The following is a 26,189-nucleotide window of genomic DNA, read 5'->3' on the forward strand; positions in this document are numbered from 1 at the left end:
CCAGTCTGGTCGATCGACTCATCGTATCACCGTCTGGTCGCAATTTCATACGGATTGTATAGATTGCAATGCACGTTAATAATTTTTCAGTTTATTCGCGTTCAAATTAATACAATTTTAAATATGAGAGTTAAATTGAACGTTTTTCCATGTTCATCAAGAACAATACAGTGGCTTGTGTTCTTTTGCTGTAGTGAGTGAAAACGTGTCTGTGATTCCATTTGTAATATTTGGCCAACTTCATAAATTAAAACAAAGAGAGAGGGAGAGAGAGAGAGAGAGAGAGAGAGAGAGATATTTCTGAATATAATACAATATTCAAATTATCTAAATTAATCCAAATTATCTAAATTATTACGTGACGAGATGCTTAAAGCAAATGTTCGCATGTTTCGAAATCTTAATATTCAAAACATGAATTTGCGAATACTTATGCAAATTAGAATCTACAATATTCGACTTACAAAAAATCGAGCAAAGAGTTAATCGCAAAGCAAAACATATGCTAAAATTTATATAAAATATATAATTTTCATCCATCTAATATATGAGGCTAATATATTCCACGTGAAAGACGTCCACCTAAAAATAAATTGTTTAGGATTTTTAAAATGATAATGAAAACATGTTAGTGGATGTATTGTATAAGGTTAATGATAAAAAAAGTAAGCATTATATGCCTTGCATCAAAGATATTGAAGGCTATCGTTTAAATTAAAAAAAACTTTTTTCTTTTTTTAACATTTGTAGCAAAAATTTTAAAAATTTTTAGAGACATGGTTTTTCTAGGATTTTTTCCGTACTTTCACTTAAAAATATTAATTTTAGTGATAAAAATTTAATAGTATTGAAAAATGTAATTTTTTAATTTTAAATAAAAAAATAAACAATTTTATCTATTTTAAAATTTGAAAAAATTCTCAAAAATACTTCAATACATGTAGAATATTGTACTATAAAACAAATTTTGAGATCGCAATAGGATCCTCTCGAAAACAAATATTTTTTCCAATACAAAATTATAATTTCAGCCAAAAGCTAGATAATATCAATTTTTATTGGCCAATTAATTAGTACTACGTAAATAACATATTTCTAACAAATAACTATAAAATAAAAAATAGTTGTGACGTCTGCATTACATATTATTTAGACTTATTTATATTTTTGGAAAAAAGTCTCGTTTCCTCATCAAAACTAAATTTTTTTAAAATTAATTGATCTTCTCTGGGAGGAATAATTGCATGATATTTTAATGTACCCGAAATTGTTTTTGCTAATACTAATCTTGGTTTCAACAATTTACTTAATTTGTCGTGATTTGTCTTCAAACTCAATATAATTGTTGTCTCTTTCACATCATTTTTAGCCAACCTGTACAATATCTCAGCGGGGAGGATTATTTTTTTGCACTTCCTTGCAAACTAGCTTTTCTTACTAATCGTTTAAAATTTCCATTAATATCATCACAGAGATCTTTCCCATGTGCTGTAGCAAAGAAATGCCATTCGGCCGTGATACCAATAAAATCACGCACATGGTAAAATAAATTCTAATTTAATAATTATAATTTAATAATTATAATTTGTTTTACAATGTGCGTGATTTTTTTGGTATCACGGCCGAATGGAATTTCTCTGCTACAGCACATGTGAAAGGTCTCTGTAATGGTATTGGTGGAAATTTTAAACAATTAATAAGAAAAACTACTTTGTGAGGAAGTGTAATCCTCAATGCTGAGGTATTGTTGGTACAAGCTGAGGCTAAAAATGATATGAAAAAGACAATAATTATGTTTAGTTCGAAGACAAATTACGACAAATTAAGTAAGTTTTTGGAACTAAGATTCACATTAGCGAAAACAATTCCGGCTATATTAAAATATCATGCAATTATTCCTGCGAGAGAAGATCAATTAATTAAAAAAAAATTCAGTTTTGATGAGGAACGAGACTTTTTTCTAAAAAAATAAAGAAAAAAATAAATTAGTCTAAATAATATATAATGCAGACGTCACAACTATTTTTTATTTTATAGTTACTTGTTAGAAAAATGTTATTTAGGTAGTACTAAATAATTGGCAAATAAAAATTGATATTATCTAGCTTTTGGCTGAAATTATAATTTTGTATTGAAAAAAATATTTGTTTTTGAGAGGATCCCATTGCAATCTCAAAATTGGCTTTATGATGCGATATTCTACATGTATTGAAGTATTTTTGAGAATTTTTTCAGATTTTTAAAAATAAATAAAATTGTTCATTTTTTTTATTTAAAACTAAAAAATTACTTTTTTTTGATGCTATTAAATTTTTGTCATTAAAATTAATATTTTTATCTGAGAGTACGGAAAAAATCCTAAAAAAATCATGTCTTTAAATATTTTTTAATTTTAGGTAAAAATGTTAAAAAAAAAAAAAACTTTTTTTTAAATTTAAACGATAGCCTTCAATATCTTTGATGCAAAGGATATAATGCTTACTTTTTTTATTATTAACCTTATACAATACATCCACTAACATGTTTTCATTATCATTTAAAAAATCCCAAACAGTTAATTTTTAGGTGGACTCCTTTCACGTGGAATGCTCCATATACATATTTATATTTTTTTGAAATATACAGACTGTTGAAAAAAAGGGTCACATATTTTGATAGCAAGTAGTATTGATTAAAACAAGAAGAAAAGGTCTAATTAACATGGGTCCTAAAACTAATATTTTTAAAGATACAACCTATTGTGTTATTTGAGCTCTTTGTTATTTTCTTATTAGTCGTGTCATCTTTAGAATATAATGAACAAAGGAGTAGGTTTGTAGTATCTATTGCGAACCAAACGTAAATATCAGGAGAGAAAAATGAAGTTAGAATGCGTGATTTGAAAGAGTGCGTAATTCTCTAAGACATAGAGCTGAAACGTGCGTGAGCGTGAATGACAATCACATAAAGCAACTCCTCTAATGCTGACTCAGCAATTAACATTTTTTCTTGTAAAAAAAGAGTTCTTATTTTGTTATCGTACATTCAGTTTCTTTACTTCAGTTTTTTTTATGGAAGATAAATGATTACATTAAACTACTAAATGACTACATATTAAAATAATTAAAATTGTTTCTTTATCTCTCTTTGTTTATTTTTTATTTTTTAAGGCACCTAGAAAAAAGATATCCCCATTGTACCTCACTGTCCCCTACTCCTTTGTTCATTACATTCTAAAGATGACACGGCTAATAAGAAAATGATAAAGAGCTCAAATAATAAAATAACTTGTATCTTTGAAGATATTAGTCTTAGGACCCATGTTAATTAAATCTTTTCTTCTTGTTTTGATCAATACTATCTGCTATCAAAATATGTGATCCTTTTTATTCAACACCCTGTCTTGATTACTTTGGAAACTAAGCATTTTAGAAAAAAGCGTTTCAAATAAAAGTTGTAGGGTTTTAAAAGATCTATTTACTGATCTTATCAGTTTGACCTTGGATGACGTCGCCAAGGTCAGATCAAAATCACATTAACGTTTTTAAATAGAACACCCTATTTCTGATTCCAGAATCTAATAGCTGGTGTCAAGAGCTTTTCAAAATCCTACAAAAAAGTTTATTTTTGTTAAGTACTTTCCGAGTTGTGAGGTTTGAAAACTACAGTGTACTGTAACTTTCAAGCGTCATAACTTGGAATGTACTTAACAAAAATAAACTTATTTAAAATGTTTTTAAAAGTTCTTGAAATCGACTATAGGAAAATGCAATAAAAGATATAAGAGTTAGAGTATCGATAGTTTCCTAATTAAAGCGTGTCGGCACTACCCTAACATTTTATATTTTTTATTGCATTTTTTTATAGTTAATTTCAAAAACTTTTCAAAACACTATAAATAAGTTTATTTTTGTTAAGTACTTTCCAAGTTATGACGCTTGAAAGTTACAGTACACTGTAGCTTTCAAGCTCCACAACTCGAAAAATACTCAACAAAAATAAACTTTTTTGTAGGATTTTGGAAAGCTCTTAACATCATACAGCTATTAGATTTTGGAATCAAAAATAGGGCGTTCCATTGGTACAATGGAAAAATTTTTTTTCTAGATGCCTTAAAAAATAAAGAATAAACAAAAAGAGATAAAGAAACAATTTTTATTTTAATATAAAATGTAATCATTTATCTTCCATAAAAAAACTGAAGTAAAGAAACTGAATGTACGATAACAAAATAAAAACTCTTTTTTAAAAAAGTTAATGTGATTTCGATATGACCTTGGCGACGCCATCCAAGGTCAAATTGATAAGATCAGTAAATATATTTTTTGAAACTCTACAACTTTTGTCTGAAATACTTTTTCTAAAATGCTTAATTTTCAAAATAATCAAAGGGTCTGATATTTTTTCGATAACCCTGTATACACTCTATCAATGTAATCAACAATGTTTTTAAAAATATTTGTTAAAATATTTGAACGCAATCAATTAAAATGTTTGAAATTTTAAAGCTTGGTTTTGAATTCACATATTTTTAAACATATTTTTAAAAGGTCAAAAATAATTTTGTTAATTTTATATAAATAGTTTTGTTAATTTTATATAAATTAACTTTTTAACATTTATATAAATTAGCTTTTTAACATTTTAAAGAATAAATAGGGTAAAGTGGTCTATTATAAGATATCTTTTTTTAATAGCTTATAATTTATTTCATTTATATCATATTAACTCCTATTTTTATATCCAAATTATAATAAATATATAAAAGTTTCATCTCCAAAATGAAATTTTTTATCAAAATTGCCAATTTTAGTAATTCAAAAAGGGTTCCCAATATGAGACACAAAGGTTTTTTTTATATAAAATTGGTCTTATTGACTTGGACCTCATTAGGTTTAAATTAGGCTTTAGACTGAAAATCTAGTTGACCAAATAGCTCTTTCGATGTTCAAAAACTTTTGTACGTAAAATTTTTCTTCAAAATATATTCTCTTCGAGATATTTTAAGTCTCAATGTTAATGTTGAGGGTTATATTTCAAGCCTCATAATTCAAAAATTCTCGATAAAAAACTTTATTATAGCATTTTAAAAAGCTCTCGAAGTCAGAATATGCAATAATAAATAGGGATTTTTGGGTGTCTCATATTATGAATTTTACGTTTTACGGTTTCACGATCACCAAATCTAATATTTATAATTAAGCAAATCATCACATTCTGTATTTTTTTATTAATACGACTTTACTTTATTAGTGCACGCAGAATTTATTATCAAATATTTGTTTATTTTATAATAAACGGGTTTAAAGACTCATCTCAATAAATCTTGACATCCAATTTCAAAAAATTTTGTTTTCAACGACTGCACGCATGATCTAATAATGAATTTTCTACGAAATAAATTTCACCCCAAGAGTAATAAGTTTATGATGGTACCAACTACATGCATTTATTAATATAGCCGAAACCTCTCTGCCTTATACAGGGTGATTCAGAACGACCCATGTGTCTCTGTAAAGACGTGTTCTTGGGTAAATTCTGAGACGATTTTTCCTGTACGAAAATTTTGTCCGGCGCTTACTTTTTGAATAAGAGGATAAAGTTAGCAAATCATGAGCCGTGTACACATGGTAGACAAAGGCGGCGCAACTCACCGTCCGATACGGGTAAGCGCCCGCGTCGGACGGTGAGTTGCGCCGCCTTTGTCTACCATGTGTACACGGCCCGTGATTTGCTAACTTTATCCTCTTATTATTCAAAAAGTAAGCGTCGGACAAAATTTTCGTACAGGAAAAATTGTCTCAGAATTTATCCAAGAACACGTCTTTACAGGGACACATGGGTCGTTCTGAATCACCCTGTATATTAGGAACCTATCTCATAATACGCGATTTTACCTTACTACATTAATATTGCATGCATATAAATGCACAAATTAATTTCAAGCACATTAATTATTCATATTAAGTATCTAAGTCAAAGTTTAAGAATACAATGTTTTATTATGCAATTCATACTCGGACTGATTTTGTTTTGTACAGGTTGCAACATTTTTACATGAAGTAAATATCGTATTACGAACAATGTCGGTTTATCTCGAAAAAAACCTGAAAGCGACTATGCTAAATTTTTTCGTGGAACTGTCAGAATCTCCGTATTCTATTACTAATATATTCATTTTTGAAATTGATAAAAAATTATACTAAAAAATTATACCCCGTCACATGATTTTAGCATAGACTTGTATAACTTTTTTCGACAATGTTGTCAAATTGATGTTCTAATCTATTCTAGTCTATTCTAATCAATATTTATGATAAATATTTACAAATATTTATTACTATATAAATATTTTATAGATATTTTATATACATGAAGGAAAAAAATCAAAATCTTTATTAAAAATGTTAGAGGAAAAGAGGGTAATATGGACCTCACCCATTTTAATTTTATTGAATAAATTTGTTTACAATTAATATTTTCTAAAACTTGCACGATTACATTCATCAAAGTGTTGTTTGACAGATTCTAGACTGAAAGTAATGAAATATTTATTTATTTAGAACGCGATTTATAAAAATCTAATGCACTGCATAATCGGTGGAAGGAAAAAAATGGTTGTAATATGGCCATTCATAAAAACAATTTTTAAGCAATTACAGAATAATTAAAGACCGTGAACGAGCAAAACAGTTGTTATTTAAATAATTTATTAAAATTTTATAAGATTGCAAATACTGTATGTTTTGATCTAACTTGACCTTCTTCGGCCGTAACATTAACATTAATCTATTCTAATTACAGACGTGAGAATTCGCACGGTTTTGAGCGCATGTCAAAAATCCACTCGTTGTATCATTATGTGTAAGAGTGTATATAGTTGATTCTTCGTTGCCCCGCAAGAACAGTATAAGTCCCTGCACGATTAATGGTCAATAAATGATTAGTCCATGTAAATTCTTTGTTATGTGACAACATCTCGGGATGTAGCCTTTAAATAGATTACAATGGATGAGTATTGTGCTCGTTTGTATCTGTTTTGTGTGATGTTGTGTACACGATTAAATATAACGAATTAATCGCGTTTTCCGCGAATAACTCCATAAGCAATTGTTAGAACATGTCACCTAATAGCCGCGCGGCAAGCATTTCCGCGTCTAGTGTGCAGGAGCCATAATTTCTTTACAAGTGACCAGAATTAGACGCTTTTTCTAAATTACTATCTTTAAATTGTTTAATTGCTGACACTAGAAGAAAGGGGGATATCAATGTAAGATGACGAATTGTTAATTTATTTAACTTAATAACAAATGATGAGTCGATGTTTAATTCATTAAAGACTTTGGATAATAATAAATCTCTGATAGTTTTTAATGTTAATTCACAAAAGGGGATAATAAGGTACCCGAGCCGAATAAGGCCCACCTAACTTACTTTATTTTTTATAAATTTCATTTACAAATATATTGAAATGAACATGAGAATAAAATGTTTATTTCAACCACTTGCAAAAATAAAATTATTATTTATATAAAACATTTTTTAATAAACAAAAAAAAAATTTTTTTAACTCTGACATTGGGCCTTATTAAATTCTTGTGCTTTTAATAAGGCCCGAATTAAAAATAAATTGAAAATAACAAAGGAATTAAATATATTTTCCAACTCACTGTTAAAATGATTATTAATCACAAATACAAAATCCTTTAAGATCTATTTTATTGTAAAACATTTCAATTATTTTTAATTTTGTCTATAATTAATATTTTAACTTTAAGAAATTCTGGCTATTTTAGTGCAATTTTAGCTTATAGAAAGTTAGCATCATTGAAAAACATTATTTTCTGTTGCAAGCCACGTACATAATAAACAAATAGCAATGGCTATAACAATAAATGTATAAGTGGGCCTTATTTAATAATACACTATTTATAAAAAAATATATTTATTCCAAAAATCAAGATATATATTGTGGGGAATCAGAGGGAAAATCACAAGATTAGTCGTGAACGTGTTTTTGCAGGCTCAAGTCTTTATTTTCAACTGTTCGCCGGCTCTCGTAGCGGCGTAACCGGAAACGTTTGTGTCGCCAATGATTTATGCGTCCTGCATGAGTATTTATTACTCGTTACCGATCGTGTGTTATCGATTGTTAGGACAAGATCTAGGAATGCCCTATAATATATTTGTTTTTTTCTACAGTTAGAAAGTTAAATAATATTACAATATGTTGTAATAAATCATAAAATAATGTATACTTATTAAATTTACAACAAATTTTTATAAAAACGGCTGATTTCCCCACTTTCCGTTTGTTTTCTGTTCCTGAACTCTCTAAATAAGTGTACACTTAAAATGAAATAGATAGATATTTCAAAGTTAGCGAAAGCAAGAAAGAACGTTCCAGTGCAGTCTAGTGCAGGAATAGAAAACACGCCTTTTGTTACAAGCTTTTGTTGCACCGAATAAACGTGTTGCTACCGGTATTGATTCCCTCTTTATCTACTTTCTGTGACACATCTTTTGTGTCATATTTTTGCATATATTTTAAAGCATATATTTTAAACATAAAGCTCTTCTTAACTGTATGACTGTTGCGCTATCTATCAATAAATGTTGAAGTTTCTGTATATTATAATATATTCTCCATTGAACAAGAAAACCGATACCATAAACGATTTTCGACTGCGATTGGTCAAAATAGATTTTTTAAGCCTTTAAATGTTCATTTTTGTAAAAATTCGAGTTTTGAATTAAATAAATGACTTTCTGTCAGTATTTTTGACTACAAAAATTCAAACTTATATATTTGATTCCTGACAACAATATCTCAATGATCAACTCAACAGGATATGGCTCAATGTGATTAAAAAAATTAAAATATTATGTTACCTCGATTTTCGTGTTTAAACAACTACAGCGACCTCTAAAACATTTTTTAAAAATTTGAATAGAAAACAAAATTTACTTTTGCAACATATACTTTTGATTTCTGGTAAAAGCACATAAGAAAAAATAGTTGATTTTTTTGGACCACCCTAATATTTATTAAACTTACAAGAAATTTTTATAAAAACGGTTAATATCTCCACTTTCTTACAAGCTTTTGTTGCACTGAATAAACGTGTTGCTACCGGTATTAATTCCCTAGTCCCTCTTTACTACCTATGACATCTTTTAAGCATATATTTTAAACATAAAGCGCATTTTTAAATGGTAAATTTAAAAGTGGGCCTTATTTAGTACTGGGGCTTATTCGGTTCAAGTACCTTATAGTAAGAAATGTTTTGGATGCATTAAAGAGATGCTAGAGAGATGACCAAACTCCGACGGTCCTGCGATATCTACTAAATGGAACTAAAAGTGTCGATAATATCGATCAATAATGTCAACATTTTTAATTTGATTTCTTTCATTATCATATGAGCATTTTAGAATTGTCACTGGAATTATCACTAGGACTATGGTTTATACACGGTGTCCCAGACTAATGTATATAGATTATTACGATGAGGTTTTTATTCTTCTATCTCCTTAGCCTTTATCTTCTTCTATCTCTTTTAACTTTCATCTTCTTTCAATTTTTCTATTATATTTATTTTTCCATGAGCGCCGGTGGTACCTTGTTCCAATGCCGGTCACCCTGCATCTTTTTTCTTTTATATGTATTTTTCCATAAGCGCCGGTGGTCTATCTAATCCGAAGCTGGTCACCCTGTATTTTCTGTTTTTCTTCTTCTAGGCATCTCTCTGTCCTTCTGCAGGTAAATCACGATTCGCCTGTGTGATCTTTATCCCACTTCTGAGGAAAATCTATAAAATACTGTCTGTTGATCTGCAAGATTCCGCTATTACTGTTTCATATGCCTTTGCTTCGATGTAAATTTACTGTAAGATAGTTGGAAAAATAAAATAGCTTAGGTGGGTTTGAACTCAAGGTCCGTCGTTCCGACTGCTAGTTTTCTTATTACTAGATAAAGACTCCACTGGCATCTTGGTGTTTGTTCCTTGTATATCAACAGTCTGACTTAAGCCATTATTCGGTATTTGTATTTGGTATCTTACATATGTATATACATACATACATACGTACATGCATGCATGCATACATACATACATACGAGGTGTGATCAAAAAGTAAGGTGACTTTTCATTTTTATAAAAAAATATTTATTTATTCATCCAAAATTATGTTATCTCTTTCAAAATAATCCCCCTCTGATACAATGCATTTGTGCCAGCGCTTTTTCCAGTCGTCAAACATTTCTGAAATGCACTTCCCACGCAACACAAGGACATCCTTCGGACGCGGTCGGACATGTCTTGACGTCCAGATGACATACCAATTGTGTCTTGTAGACGTCTAGGAAACGTCCTTCGGACGTACAATGTACCGCCTTCTGACGTCAAATGGACGTCATTAGGACGTCTCAGCAGGACATAAAAAGGACTTTTATGGACGTTGTTTGGACATTATTTTATATTGCGCGATTAAAACTTTATTTAGTAAAAAATGATATTTATTAGTAAAAGTAGTATTAACCCTGCCGAAAATGTGCGATTAAAACCGATAAAAAAAAAAGTAGTCCGAATCGATCGAGATTTCTGGACCGAAAATATGGTGTTAAGACAGATTGAAAATATTATAAAATCGGAACCCAGATAGATTTATTAAAACAGAATACATTAATATAAAACGTTATAAATGTTTAATTTACAAAAAAATATTTCTTGTATCCTTTTCGTTAAAAAGGACTAAAAAAAGATTAAATTTGAATTAAATATTTAATTTTTGTACAAGATTAAATTAACAATACAAATTGTTATTTACATGTAAATATTATAAAAATTTATGTAGAACAGCGTTACACACACACACACACGCACACACGCACACACCACATTTGAAAAGACTGAGAACGAGTATTCGTCTCGAGGTTACAACAAGCAGCTCCTAAAAGTCCTTACTGAAGTTATGAGCTGGGGAGTCGGCCGCGGTGGCGCCTAGATATAAGGCCCGTGGCCGCATTTGACTCACGAGAAGATCTCTCGCGGAGTGGCCGCCTAGCGGTGGTGCCAGCACTCACTTGTTAAATTCATTTCAATCCGAAATTACAGGATTTCATAAATTATAATTAAATCAAATTTTAATGTATACATGTATTTGATTCACAGAATCATGTAAACAAATATGATTCTGTAAATCAAATATATATACCTTGCTGCTAGATGTATAATTACTTTCTTTATAAGTTTACGTTCCAAAACGTTTTTTCCGAGAAAAATTTTATTTGATATAATATATGTTATTATTTATTTATATTTTGAGTAGAATTTTCCTCACAAATAAAATAGCCATTAAATAGCATATTAAATTAATCGTTATAGTATTATACATATGTATTAAATATTACATAATTTAAATATTATATATAATAAAATATTAAATATTAACGAATAATATATTTTATTAAAAAGCTATATACTGTATATTAAAGCTTCTCATATTATCAAAGCTATATACTGTATATTAAAACTTCTCATATTATCAAAATTTGTAGTTTATGTTTATATATGGTTAAATATATCTTTTGTTAAATATTTTTTAACATGAAAAATTATCTTTATAATTTTATAATTTATAAAATTCTTGTGTTATAATAATAATGATAATGATGATAATAATAAAAATACTCAACTTCGTTGACATATATATATGTATATAGCGGACCTTTTCGAAACGTACCACCAATATCTGCTAGACATTTAAAGGACGTCCTTAGAACATCTTCAAAATGTCTTATTTAATATAAAGAACAACACAATTTTCGAATGCATATTTATTATGTATGTATACGAGGTGTGTTCAAAAAGTATTGCGAATTTTGAATTTTTGCGGGTTACGTATATTCGAATTTCGATCTTTTTGTGGCGTTATGTTGGTACTCATGTCTCTCACTTATGCCGACAAGCTCGGCCATTTTGAATGTTCACTTAATTGTTGACAGCTGCTTTGCTTGCACGTGTTTTGGATCGTCTTCGATTTTTACCTATTCAAAAAAATGGATCAAAGAACCTGTATCAAATTTTGTGTGAAAAACGAAATTAAGTGCGCGGATGCATTCCGAATGTTGACTGTGGCATACGGAGAAGCTACCTTGGACCGAAGCAACGTTTATCGGTGGTACAAAATGTTCTCAGAAGGCCGAGAAGATGTGAACGACGAAGAGCGTGCCGGACGCCCGAGCACTTCAACAACAGACGAAAAAATTAATGAAGTGGAGAAAATGGTATTGGCCAATCGTCGAATCACCGTTAGAGAGTTGCTGAGGACCTAAACATATCGATTGGCTCGTGCCATTCGATTTTTATCAATGATTTGGGCATGAGACGGGTCGCCGCGAAATTCGTACCAAAATTGCTCAATTGCGACCAAAAACAGCATCGCATGAACATTGCTAATGAGATGTTGGACTCTGTCCGCGACGACCCAAATTTGCTCCAGAGGGTCATAACTGGTGACGAATCGTGGGTTTATGGTTATGACGTGGAAACCAAAGCTCAATCATCTCAATGGAAGCTGCCGCACGAACCAAGACCGAAAAAAGCGCGCCAAGTTCGGTCGAATGTGAAAGTTTTGCTGACAGTTTTCTTCGATTGCAGGGGCGTGGTGCATCATGAGTTCTTGCCACAGGGTAGAACGGTCAATAAGGAATATTACCTGCAAGTTATGCGCAATTTGCGCGAAGCAATGTGCGCGACTTTTTGGCCAAAAACAACACACTAATGATGCCGCAGCCACCGTATTCCCCAGATCTGGCCCCCTGTGACTTTTTCTTGTTCCCTAAACTGAAGAGGCCCATGAAAGGACGACGTTACGCTACGCTTGACGAGATAAAGACGGCATCAAAGGAGGAGCTGAACAAGATAAAAAAAAATGATTTTTTGAAGTGCTTCGAAGATTGGAAAAACCGTTGGCACAAGTGTATAATATCTCATGGGGATTACTTTGAAGGGGACAAAATAGATATTCATGCATAAATAAATAATTTTTGAAAAAACACAAAATTCGCGATACTTTTTGAACACACCTCGTATAACAAACACGTTATATTGCGTGTTACCTCCAGGTTTATTGTGTCAACGTTACTATTATGTAACTGTGTTTGCTGAGACGGTTTCATGAAATGAAAGTTTTATGGGAAATAACGTACGATGTTGGTACCATTAATAAATATATCATCGAACTCGCATTTCTTAATTCTGTATTGTTCTAGTACATGAAGCATTGGATGCTACTATTTATAGATATATATTTGACGTATTTTTAGCTAAAGGAAAATAAAAACTTTTACAGTCCAGCTATAAAGAACAAATCCGTTAATTAACGGTACCGTTAATATACAATGCGTACATTCAGTATTACGATCATTCACGATGCGATTAAGCAGTAATTGAATGTGATCAGTTTTTATTTTTAAATCTAACCAATTTCAATTAATTGCCACATAGCCGCTCAGTGAGTGATCATAGTATTGAATGTACTCATTGTATGTTACCGGTACCGCTAATTAACGAATTTATTTTTTATAACTGGACTGTAAAACATTTTATTTTGCTTTCATCAAAAACACTGCAAATGTACATCTATTTCAAGTTAAGTACATACAATGTTGCACAAACACTAATTTAACTATAAAGAATAAACCTAATTGTACTTTAAATGCAGCAAATGTAAACTGTGTCAATTATAAAGAACAGATTTATTGTGTTACGCAAAATTGTTGGTTAAGATTTTTCACACATATCTTTGACGTTTTTGTCAATCATTCTCTACATCACCAGAGAAATGTATGCATTAATAGAACAGACGGGAAAATACGATGTGGTAAAGAAAAAATCAATTACACAGACATACTAAAAAACAAAAGTGTCATGTCCGAGAGATTAAATCTATGTATTCTTATGTATTTTGAGGCTCTGAAACAGAATATAGTATAACCTTAGAATTTCTCCATTAAATCAGGATTTCTTTAACCGGGCTGTATAGTGTAATTTTAAGGAATATTTGGCAATTTTTTAAGTGTGAAAAAATCCTGACTTGATGGAGCAATTCTGAGGTCATATTTGGTTTCAAGGCGTCAAAATACATACGGATACATAGGTGTAGTCCCTCGGACATGACACTTTTGTTTTTTGTATGTCTGTGTAATTTACGCACAGATATCTATCTAACAACTAGATCGCTACCTTCGGCTGAATAGCTGTGTCCGGCAGGATATCCGGATTCGGCCATCTTACCCAACAAGAAAATGCCGCCTACGCGTAGATTAGGTTAGTGCGTATGTGTTTGACAGGTTTGACAACTAAACCGGTTAACCGCTGAGCACCGTTGAGCATATTAATTGCGATTATCGAGTGTGTTTTTTCGATATCGTGCCATAATGACAAGCAAGAGCGGCATTGGAGTGGCCATTTTGTTGTAGGTAACATGGCTGAAACCGGATATCCTTCCTGCCTCAATACTGTCATATGCTAATGCCACAGGTTAGCGATCTAGTTTAGTATAGATATCTGTGAATTTACGTTACTGATATTACTAAAAACTGAGATATTGTTCTTTGATTACTCACATTAATTAATGATACGTTAAGCGTTATTCTAATTAACAATGAGATGAAATTGCTATTGTGAAACAAGTTACTAGATTTATTGTATTTTTAAATGTATGTGAATCATGTGAAACAGAAAAAACATATGTTACCAGGACCGCTAAAAGTTAATAGATTATTGACAATTTTTTGTACTGCTTAATAGTAGTGATTGCTAATTTCAAGTAGATGATAACATTGTAATTAAAATCGTTTTAAGATATATGAAATAAAACAGTTTCTTGAATAAAAATAACGTGTAATACCGTTACCACTAATGATTAATAGATTTATCATCGAATAAACCGTCACATTTATTAATTTTTGTTATTAATTCTTTGTGTTAATCTAGTCCAGTCGATCAATAAAAAAGGTAACAGATTGCAACACTTCTTTTTCGATTTTTTTCGGAATACATTTCTTTGTTTCAACTTGTATAATTCACAACTGTGTTATTTTGACAGCTGTCCTAACCGCACATTATATCCAGAAATGTTAGTTTACATTACCAAAATTTTTCTGCGTTTCAAAAAAAGTGTTGCAATCTATTGCAACCTTTTATTGACTGACTACACATACATGAATATACGAGATTATTATTTTAAAACACAGTCGGCAGATTTATTGGGTTCTTAAACGTAAATGCATCACGTGAATGCGTATATTTTTACTAATTGCATATATTCGTACGTAGTGATTCATTTATAAAAAATAAAAACATACCGATACTTATTATAAATATGCAAACGTAAATATAAAATAAATGTATGTTTCATTGATTTTAGTAAAGAATTTAATGTTGTAGTATCCTAATAATAATTTACATTTCATAAATAGTCGAAAAATCTCGTATAATTTGCACACCTATAAACAAAACTCTTGAAATAAATAAAAAATATTATTATTATTAATATCGAAATATAAGCATTAAATTCTTAATTGTCAATATTAAGACTAATAATATGTAATTGCTTAAAATAAACAAAGAAAGCATTTGGAATTAGATATGCTAAAAATCTTAACGTCCTGAAAAGATACATATTACGTGCAATAGTGATTATATTAATATAAAATAGAAGATTAATGAAAATGATTATATTAATGTAAAATAGAAGGTTAAAGGAAATGTTCCAAAAAGTTTCTTTAAAAACATTTTCTTATGATTTTGAAAAGGTCTTAACACCATTTATTTGATTCTGGAATCAAAAATGGGATGTTCCATTTAAAAAAAGTTAATGTGAAACAATCAAATAAATTAATCGCGTACGGAGTATCTCTATTAACCTTAGTGGTTAAATTTTTAAATGGTAAACCGAAATTGTGCTGTATACATTTGGTGATTCCCGGGACCAAATTAAAAATATTATTAATTTAATTTAATATGTACATTTCTCATAAGACAGTTATATGAAATTGTTAAAATATGTTACTACAATGCAAAAAAAGTATTAATAAAGTTTTGTATCATATTAAAACATTAAAATAGGACGGTCCCCGGAACAACCATTTCCTATGTTTTACATAATATCTAAGAAATTAATGCGGTGATTTTAAAAATTCATAAAAAAACAGTTAGGTATATTTTAGTGTTTTTAATAAAAAAAATTATGTCAAAAAAGGTCCTTGCAACAACCCTTAGACGAACATATATATATATATATATATATATATATAGAAATATTGTATTAATGTTATATGTTCGCTTTATATAATATTCGTAATATGTTATTTTAATATCTGTAAAAAATGTTCTACGAATATTATTTTTATTCAAAAATTAATGTAAATTATTATGCATAAAATAATCATAAGCTTCATAATTATTGTATTTATAAGTTATAGTATTCCCGATAATTTCAAATATTACAATAAATAAAATAATACAAACTTCAGTGGCATTTCTTAATATTTGAAGGTAAGATGCCAGTTTATACAAAACTATTATTTGAGCTTGATACCTTCATTAAAATAGTTTGAAAAATTTTAGGTGCTTTATATAAATCTAAACATTTTGTGTTGGAATTATGAGGTGTGGTGAAAGAAAATACTCGGGCGGAACGGTATTCAGAGGAACACAAAATGTTTTATTTAATTATATGTAAGACAGAGGCACAATGCGGATGCTTGTTCGTGCACGCACACACGGGAAATGCGAGCAAAGAAATTCGCCCAACCGCATACATGAAAAAGGTGCACGCAGACGCCACGCTCTCGAGCGTCATCTCACATCACTCGTACTGGCTCGCACGCGGGCGCTTATTTGACTCTGCTTTCTTGAGGCGCGAAAAACAATTTTCTTTAACATTTTGAAACATTTAAATTTGTGAAATGCTGTTTAAACTTGTAAATATGGCCGTATAAAAAATTGCTTTTCAAAGTAAATTTTCCATTTACGTTTTATTACTTATTTCTGCGTTTTTATAATTTAAACTTGATTTTCAATAAACAAAATATGCAAGTTTCTATTATGTCATAATATTAAAATAATTGTGACATCTTTCTTCTAGGAAGTGGCATCTTATCCATGTATGTTAGGGAAGGTGACAGTTTTGCAGGACTTAACTAATTTTCTTTTTTCAAAAATCTGGAACGTCAAAATTTGTATTAATTTATTTGTATAAATAAAAATTTCAAAAATATTATATTAATTTTCGTCGCTCAAATCCATAATCTGATAAAGTTATTCTAGAAAAAAACTTATTGAGTGTGACATTTCCCTCCAATTGACCTTATATTTTTAACTTTATTTGATTAATTACCATCTTACCCACATATAGAGGCAAGATGACAAAGTTAAAATGTTCTTAAAAAATTTAAATTTTAAAAAATTTTAATTTATTTAATAGTTTTTAATTTTTACAGATTATGTCACTTTAGTGAATCTGGAAAAAAATCATTATATTTACATTATCACAAAAATTAGAAAAAATCGACAAATCATAAAATCGTCATCTTACTCTCCTTTTTCCTTTTTGTCACAATTAATTGTTTGGCCAATGGGAGTAGTTCAAAATAAATTATTGTCTAAATTCCTCGATGATTCGTATTACTGTTTGGTTGGCTTGCTATCTAACGAAAAAGTTTAAGCATGTTTTTATTGATCACATATGACATTGTTGTTTATTTTTGTTTTTATATTGACTATTACCTCAGTCAAGCAAGATACGCGTTCCAAGAAAGAAGCCTCTTTAATCCAATTTGACATATATCTTTATGTTAATTTGAGATCTTGTTATGTTACGTCCTGCCTTAAAGGAAAGATGGTTGAGGAAAAACCATTTGGAATTTAGGGAAGGTAGGAAAGAACGCAACAAAATCTTTAACTCGTGGTCGTACTAGATGGATGTACAACACAAGGGCGAACGCAATTTTATGACTCTGGTCACCGTGTCATGATACGCTTTAACGCTCTTTTGACAGTCGTGCGATTGTCGGTCCTTATTTGAGTCAGAGAATCTAATCCCTTTAATTCGTGATCAGACCTCACGTGAGTGACCATCTTTTACTAGGAGGAGAGTTATTCAACGAGACGGGTTAATTTGAGGAAGAAATGAAATAAATTTTAACAATTAATTGTGTTTGTAAAAAAAATAATTTAATATATATTATTAAACATATATTATACTATTGTACATAATGGAATAATTATTAATATATAATAAAAAGAGAAAAGGAAATTTCACATTTGAGAATTCGATTTGCCGTATTTATTTCTTACTAGGGATGTATTGGTTTAACGTTAATTTTTCTCATTGAATTGTAAGTAAATAAAAAAAAGGAATGATTCGCAAATGTTACATATTTGACAGTTCATAATCGAAACATATACTTTAAATAATATTATTCGATTATTACAATATTAATCAAATAGTTATAACTTGTAGATTATTAAACAATTGTTACAAATGTATATAAATATGCGTATGTAAAATTATAAGATATGTTCAAACATTTGACCAGATTATAATTAATTCGATATATCGGCAAGAGACGGGATATTAATTATCGTGATTATTCCTTAGTAATTGATTTTTAGTTAATAGAGGGGGGTGAGAAAGAAAGAAGGAAAGAATGAACGGTGACTTACTATTTTTCGTGTAGCGCGGAACTCTCAAACGAATCCCGGACTTCTAACTTTTTACAAATATGGTAGTGCCCAATGGATTGTTGACTGCCTATCGTGAGGAGGTACGCTTGTAGTAGATGTCTAGCCTCGTGACACTCAGGTGTGGAACATTCGGGGAAAAGTAAAAATGCGAACTTAACCGGCACTGGGTGACTGACTGAATAATGGATTAACGGACTTGAATGGATATAGTTGAGTGCAGACTAACAGATAGACTCAGAGAAGGAAAGTGATTTGGTTTGAGCTGAGTCTCGACGAATTGACAAACTCAGTGCAGGAAGAGAGTGAGTACCGACGAACTGATAGACTTGAATGGATAGGATGAATATATGTACAGATCCGAGCGTCACAAACTCGAGCATACAAGATGCCACGGACTATGCGACGGATTAGAAATGATGAAATGGAAAGAAAGAATGGTCTTTCTACTTAGGAAGGGCTGCATATTTATACCTGTTTTGGCCGATGATTCTTAGGGCCGTGCGCACCGATTTTATTTATTGTAACGCCTACGCGCTCTTCCACGAGTTTCTGTTTAATAAGCTCTTTGTCTCTAACGCTTTTCCGACCACATACGTGTCAGGCATCAAAAAGCGCCGTCTACTTAAGGAGCCTCATAATTTCTTTTTGACAGTAGGCTTCTCGGTAAAGAGCGTGGGTGATTTATTATTGAACTGCGGAAAATAACAGTTTTTAAAGTGATTTATTGTGGTGCGGGCGCGAAATATTACGCAGTGGAAAGGGCTGCGTATCTGTGCCTATCGACTTCCTGTCCGGTAACGAAGCTTATGCGTATCTTTTTGTCGAACAACGGTGTATCTGTTCAAAAGAAAAGAATTATTACTACTCAGAACGTAACAGTTATTAAGTTAGTATTTTAATTTTATAAACTTATAAATTTCTGAAATTTGTTAATTTAATATATAATTTTATTTAGCCTCCATGTTTAAATTTTTATGATAAAGACAAAAAAATATGAATAATATAAGTTACTCCTGATTAACATTTCATAAAATTTTATCTGACTACATTTTTTTTACACTTCTGAACGAAGAAACAGTTATGGAACATTTTATTTTTTTGGGATTTTTTCCATTATGCAGTACATCAATTTTTTCAATCCAGTTTTCATTTATAATTAATACATTACTTATTTTTTATGATCTAGTTTCGGTTTTATTATGCATTATACTCATTTTATTTATAGTACAGTCGCCTGCATTATAGTTGCGATACTTTTCTTCGATGGTTTTTTGAAGTGTTTGTCCAAAGGCAGGACATCGGCGTTAATGCAGTTTATGTGCAGAGATGTAGAATTAACTTTTACATACATATAAACAAATCTATATTTGAATCTTTCCAACACTTTCACCAGGAAAGCGCTTATTGATTCACATGCGTGGGAGCGGATATGAGTGAGCACAGAAAGTTAAGCACAAAATACGTATAACTACTGTTTATTAGTAGACAAATGTTAGCACAAATAGAACATAACTACTTAACACAACACTAAGAATAATGTTAAAAAATAATTAAGTACTATGGAGAACCCTGCTTAAAATGATAGATAGAAAATGAACGGATCTTATAGAAATGGAAAGAATATCAATGTTATCTTAATATGACGAATCATTTACCAATGTCGCAGTACATAGAATTTCTATCTAATTTAATAATATTTTATGTTACGATTCTTTTTAATAATGTTACGTAAAGAAATTTGAAAATCCCTTTGATGTTTTTCAATCATAAGCAATAATGTTATACATTTGTTACTATTTTATAATACATTTCTCAAAATATATTTTCAAAACAAACTTTGAAAGCTGTAATTCTATATATTCTATAGCCATATTCTACAAAAACTGAATTTCCTATAATACTCTATAAGAACTCAATAACGTTAAACATGAAAATTTATACAATGGATCAATGAGTCTTCTATAATCATAAACAATAATATTACGTTTTTATTATTTTATGATACATTTTTTATAATATATTTTTATAACAACCTTCAAAAATTATAAAGTTCTATAAAAGCTGCAGTTCTTATAATATCTTATAATGTGTATTCTACAATATTTTATAGTATCCTATAATATTTTATACAAACTTAATAAAGTAAAATATGAAAATTTATACAATAAATCAATTTTTTCAATGATAAACAATTAAATATTATGCATGTAATAATTTATGATACATTTCTCATAATATATTTTCATAACAACTTTGAAAGCTATAAAATTTTGTAAAAGCTATACTTTTTAGAATATCCTATAATATTCTATACAAATTTAATGTAAAACATAAAAATTTGTACAATGTGTCAATTCTTTTTAATGATAATCAATGATATGCATTTATTATTTTATGATACATTTTTCATAATGTTTTTATGACGAGATTTGAAAGTTATAAAATTTTATACAAACTATATTTTCTATAATATTATACAATATCCTATAATATTCTTTAATATCCTATATTTTATAATATCCTATAACATTTTATAATATCTTATTCCTTACAAAACTTGTACGTGCGTGAGTGTGTGTGTGTGTGTGTGTTTTTGTGTGTGCGTGCGTGCGTGCGTGCGCGTGTGTGTGTGTGTGTATAAACATACATAGAAGATTTACATACATTAATGAATTCGAGAAAATTGTTTATTCCACACGTGACATACTGTGGTCGCTATACACAGCAGACATTTGGGTATGAATTGCACTTTCTGACACCCCTTTTGCAGTCAAAAACCGCACTACACCTCGTTGTTCTTCTTTCCCGACCTCCATTGTGATGTCGAACGCACACACGACGCGCTGACTTCACTTCGAGCACGTCTAGCAAACAAGTGACACAGCGGTGAACATTCACGCCGTTCTCCCCTAATTCCCAATAGAGGTCACGTCCATAAACACACAGAAAACGGTTACCATGTAACGTTCGTGCCATGCTCATTATACAGTCTGTCTCGTTTTCATTTGACTGACCCTAATATTTTATCCTTGTTTAATATATTAAGTACATTTAGATGCGTCACGGAGTTACATATGTGTATCAAACTTGGTTAGCCCGCTAACCTATCGTTATGTGTCTTGATCCTGATTTACTGCAGCAACTTCTCTCATCAAATAACTCTCTGTCGTCCTCGGTAAACTTTCAATCTTTGTTCAATCTTAATTCCTACCTTAAATAATTATATTTATTCCTTGCATTCTTGCCTCTCCCGCCTCTCTCATCATCTTTCTTTCCCTTTCTGCTTATTCAGAGTCCTCTATTACACTCTCATCTTCGTCTTTTAGCGTATTATCAATTACTCTAGTCTGCTCCTTAGGGCCTCTTTAGAGGGGCTTCGGACGATTTAAATTTCATTCATATTAAAAAGTAAAACTTAAAGTTGATCAATCCATGGGAGTATATGATAGTGATGCCGCCTTCCTTAAAAACGATATAAAAAAAGAATAGTCAAAATCCATTTTTACAAGTGTTTTAAAGCAATCTCGTTATTCTGCTTTATCCCAGTTCTTTTTATTTGCAAATATCACGGTGAAAACTTTAGCTTTATTGTGTGTTTTTCTGCCTAAATAGGCTTCACTTTACATGCTTTTTATGACTATTTACTGACTGTTAAGAGAAAAATGAATAGTTAAAGTCCATTTTTACAAGTGTTTCAAAGTAATCTTGTTATACTGTTTTATCCAAATTTTCTTTATTTATGCTATGGCGGAAACTTTAATATTTGGTTTTTTGCTTATAACATCACTTCTTCAATATGGCCGCGGCGAGTATCAAGATCTCCACAAGATATTAAAGAAATTTATCAAAGAAAACAATAAATTTTTTTCAACAAATGTTGAATAAACTGATTAAAAATATTAATGTATTGGCCATTTTTGTTATTTATATGTGTTGATATACTTTTCACAAGGGAAACCCTTGACAATGATCTCACCGATTTTAATAAAATTTTATGGGTGGGTAGTATTCACTCTCACCTTTACTGCAGTAAAGCCGTTTGTTGCACAGCTTAGGCAACGAACGGTTTCTCGAGAAAATGACGATTAAATATTTCCAATATTTTATAGTACCGTTATAGAAAAACGATTCTCGAGCAAGCAACGTTGTGTAGGGCTATAGGACGTTGACTTGGGATCCCAGGTTCGATCCCTGCGGATGCGATTATTTTTTATCTTATATTTTTTAATTGTTATGTATAATTTTTAAATTGTTTTTAATTATTTAATATAAAATGTTATTTAAAAAAGTCGAGAAATTTAAAATTGCTCTTCTATTATTACTAATTAAATTAAAATTTGTCATGAAGACAAAAATATATATTTGCAATAAAATATTACAATAACTGTTTTAAGAACGTCAAAATAAATGTGTATAAATCGTTATACGTACAACGGTCTCTGAGTAAAACGGTTTTGTTACGATAAGTACCACCCTAAAAACTGTAAACTAATAAAATAGTCATTGTAAATTTTTATTGCAAATATATTTATTATTGTTATTTTTTAGGCTTAGGCTTTTAATTCTTATGTTCCATATTTTTTGTATTCATGGCAAATTTTAATTTAATTAGTAATAGAAGAGCATTTTTTAATTCCTTGACTTTTTAAAATAACATTTTATATTAAATAATTAAAAACGGTTTAAAAATTATATATAATAATTTAAAAATATAAGATTTAAATAAAAAAAGTTTCCCGCGAGGATTGAACCCGGGACCCTAAGCGTACCAATCGACGCGACGTCTTAACGACATACACTACATCGCTAATTTAACAATTATCCTTTTGTACCGGTACTATAGATGCTGGAAGTATTTAATCGTCATTTTCTCGAAAATGCCTAAGTTGTGCAACAAACGGCTTTACTACAGCAAAAGTGTGAGTGAATACTATACACCCATAAAATTTTATTAAAATCGGTGAGATTGTCAAGGGTTTTCCTTGTCAGTTATATTAGGATTTGTTTGCATTGTAAAAATATTAAATTAAAAAAGATAATTTGTTCAGCAACTGTCACGAGCTCGCTTAGACTTGCTGCATATATATCTTCTGGCGGTCTTCACGGAGAAATTCGATTTGAAAAAGCTACAGAATCTTCGATACGATTACGATATTCTTTGAAGCCAACCTTGCAATATCCAGATCAACAATGGTTGTGGTCAGTCTCTCAGTTTCCAGTCGATTATACAATCATCGATGGCAGATGCGACGAACAACATATTGGACAAAGGTAATATACATATGCAATTAAAACACCGTTTTATAATAATTACTTTATTGTCAAGTTTTAATTAACAAGAATCGTGATCCAGACAACTTTATGACGCCTTAAATTTCATAAGATATTTTACAAAATATCAAATTTTACAAAATATCAAAATACTTATCAAAAAGATGTCAATAAGACGCCTTTAAGGCGTCTTACGACTCTATTTATGATGTGTTTTATAGAGAGAGAAAAGTTTCTTTACATTCAGTATTTTTATTTGTTTTACATTTATTTTACAAAAACGATATCATTTAAGCTAAAACATTATTTTGTTGAATACCAAATAATTTAGTTTAGTTGTATTAAACTATATTGTTTGGAAAAAAACACGATTGTTTGAAATAATACTTTTTTAATTAAATTAAATAATACTCAAGGAAAAAACATTTTTTTGCGTAAATGTTATAAAATATGTTTGAAATATTTACAATTAATTCACCTTATAATAATAGTTAGTTGAAATAAACAAATTATTTGATGTACAGTGCGCGTCAATAATTTGCTGGGTTATAGTAGATAGCTTGACTTACCGACACTGAGTCGATAACGATGTACGCCCCCGCGTGTGCGTTTATTTGGAAGGGACATAAATAATAAATATTTGGCACGAAGAATATATGTTACTGATTTTCTTAGTTATCCATGAGACATGAGAGAACTAAAGAACAACTGGTTGCACATGCCAAGAACTCGGAAAATTTGAGGCATAAGCCTCAATATTTTGCACATTTAAACGATTCGGTAGAAAGGCGATTGCAGCAAGTGGTTGCACGGGAAGGATACTGGACCGACTATTAGCTGGTGCCAGTATTATTTCAAACGGTTCTTTTCAAAATCACCAAGTTATTTAACGGTAGAACATTCATCAAGAACGCAAAATTTAATTAAAATAAAAATATATTAAAAAACTAATATATTTTTAATTTTAATAAATAACTTATTCTTTTACTTTTTCCACCTCTTCATTCACATTTATCTTTGTTGTTATGTATATCTCTGTCTGTGCAAAAATAACATAAAACTGAATCAAATTTATACGGATAGATCTACAAGCGGTGTAAATATAACATAACAGAGGTTATTCTACGTGCATTTCAGCGTTAACAATTTTACGTATGTAATTATATGAATACATTATTGTTTATACCCAATAGAAAAAAACACAATTACATTAAACTAAATAAATTAAATTTAAAATTGAAAACAAAGTATCAAAGTCGTGTGTTAAATTTTAATTTTACTATTTATTTTATTATGCAGCTTAACATGTAGACATTTTAACATAAAAAATAAAAATATTTAACCTAAATTAGACTAAGAAGAAAGAAGAGGATAACTAAGAGAATCAGTAACGTATATTCTCCGTGCCAAATATTTATTATTCATGTCTCTTTCGAATAAACGCGGACGCACGGGCGTTTATCGTTATCAACTCAGTGTCGGTAAGTCAAGCTACCTACCATGACCCAGCGAATTATTGACGCGCACTGTACATTTGCTTGCTCAAGCGTTGATCCGTGCTTTACTCGAGTAGTGTACAAACAAACTATGCTCTGTCTCATCTATATATAATAATGATCGAACGATTGGTGATCTATATTGTGATACGTCTTTTGTGAGGTGCTCGCGATATTTATTCTGTTTTCGCACGTGTCGCTGACTTTTTGTAACGCTGCAATTGTTTTATTATACGTGACGTTGTACAGAGCCGTTGCAGAATTTATTATAATAAAGACTTGTTTTTTTATGAAAAAGTCCATCCTTTATTTAATATTATTTTAATAAAGAAATTTATTGTTTTAAACAAACAGTTAAATTATTTCGATAAAGAAATGTATTGTTTTCAATAAACAATTAAATTATTAATTTCGTTAAAGAAATTTATTGTTTCTACTAAATAATTAAATTATTTTAATCAAGAAATTTAGTAGTTCAACTAAAGGCTCTAGCCGAATAAGAAGAGTCGAAATGCTCCCTCAATGCATGGATTTACCTAAAATTTGGCCCATTTTTTTGTCACCAAAAAAACTAAGAGTCACTTTAATCAAACTCTGATTAATCTAATCGATCGATTAGTCCATTAAAATTGACTATTCGCATTTGTCATTTCATATAATAGACAAATGCGATTGGTTAATGGAC

The 26,189-nt window shown here is 30.0% G+C and overlaps 1 protein-coding gene across 2 annotated transcripts in view; it reads left to right on the forward strand.

The window, feature by feature from the left end:
• The window catches only part of LOC105197011, a 255,685-nt gene continuing 229,496 nt past the window's right edge, over positions 1-26,189 (forward strand). For both annotated transcript variants that reach the window (XM_039447795.1, XM_039447796.1), the window contains exons 1-2: positions 1-193; positions 23,786-24,008. In XM_039447795.1, the coding sequence (XP_039303729.1) occupies positions 124-193; positions 23,786-24,008 (293 nt within the window). In that variant the 5' untranslated portion in view covers positions 1-123. The remainder of the gene's footprint in view (positions 194-23,785; positions 24,009-26,189) is intronic.

This window comes from Solenopsis invicta, chromosome 4, assembly GCF_016802725.1.
Source record: "Solenopsis invicta isolate M01_SB chromosome 4, UNIL_Sinv_3.0, whole genome shotgun sequence".
Taxonomy (NCBI): domain Eukaryota; kingdom Metazoa; phylum Arthropoda; class Insecta; order Hymenoptera; family Formicidae; genus Solenopsis; species Solenopsis invicta.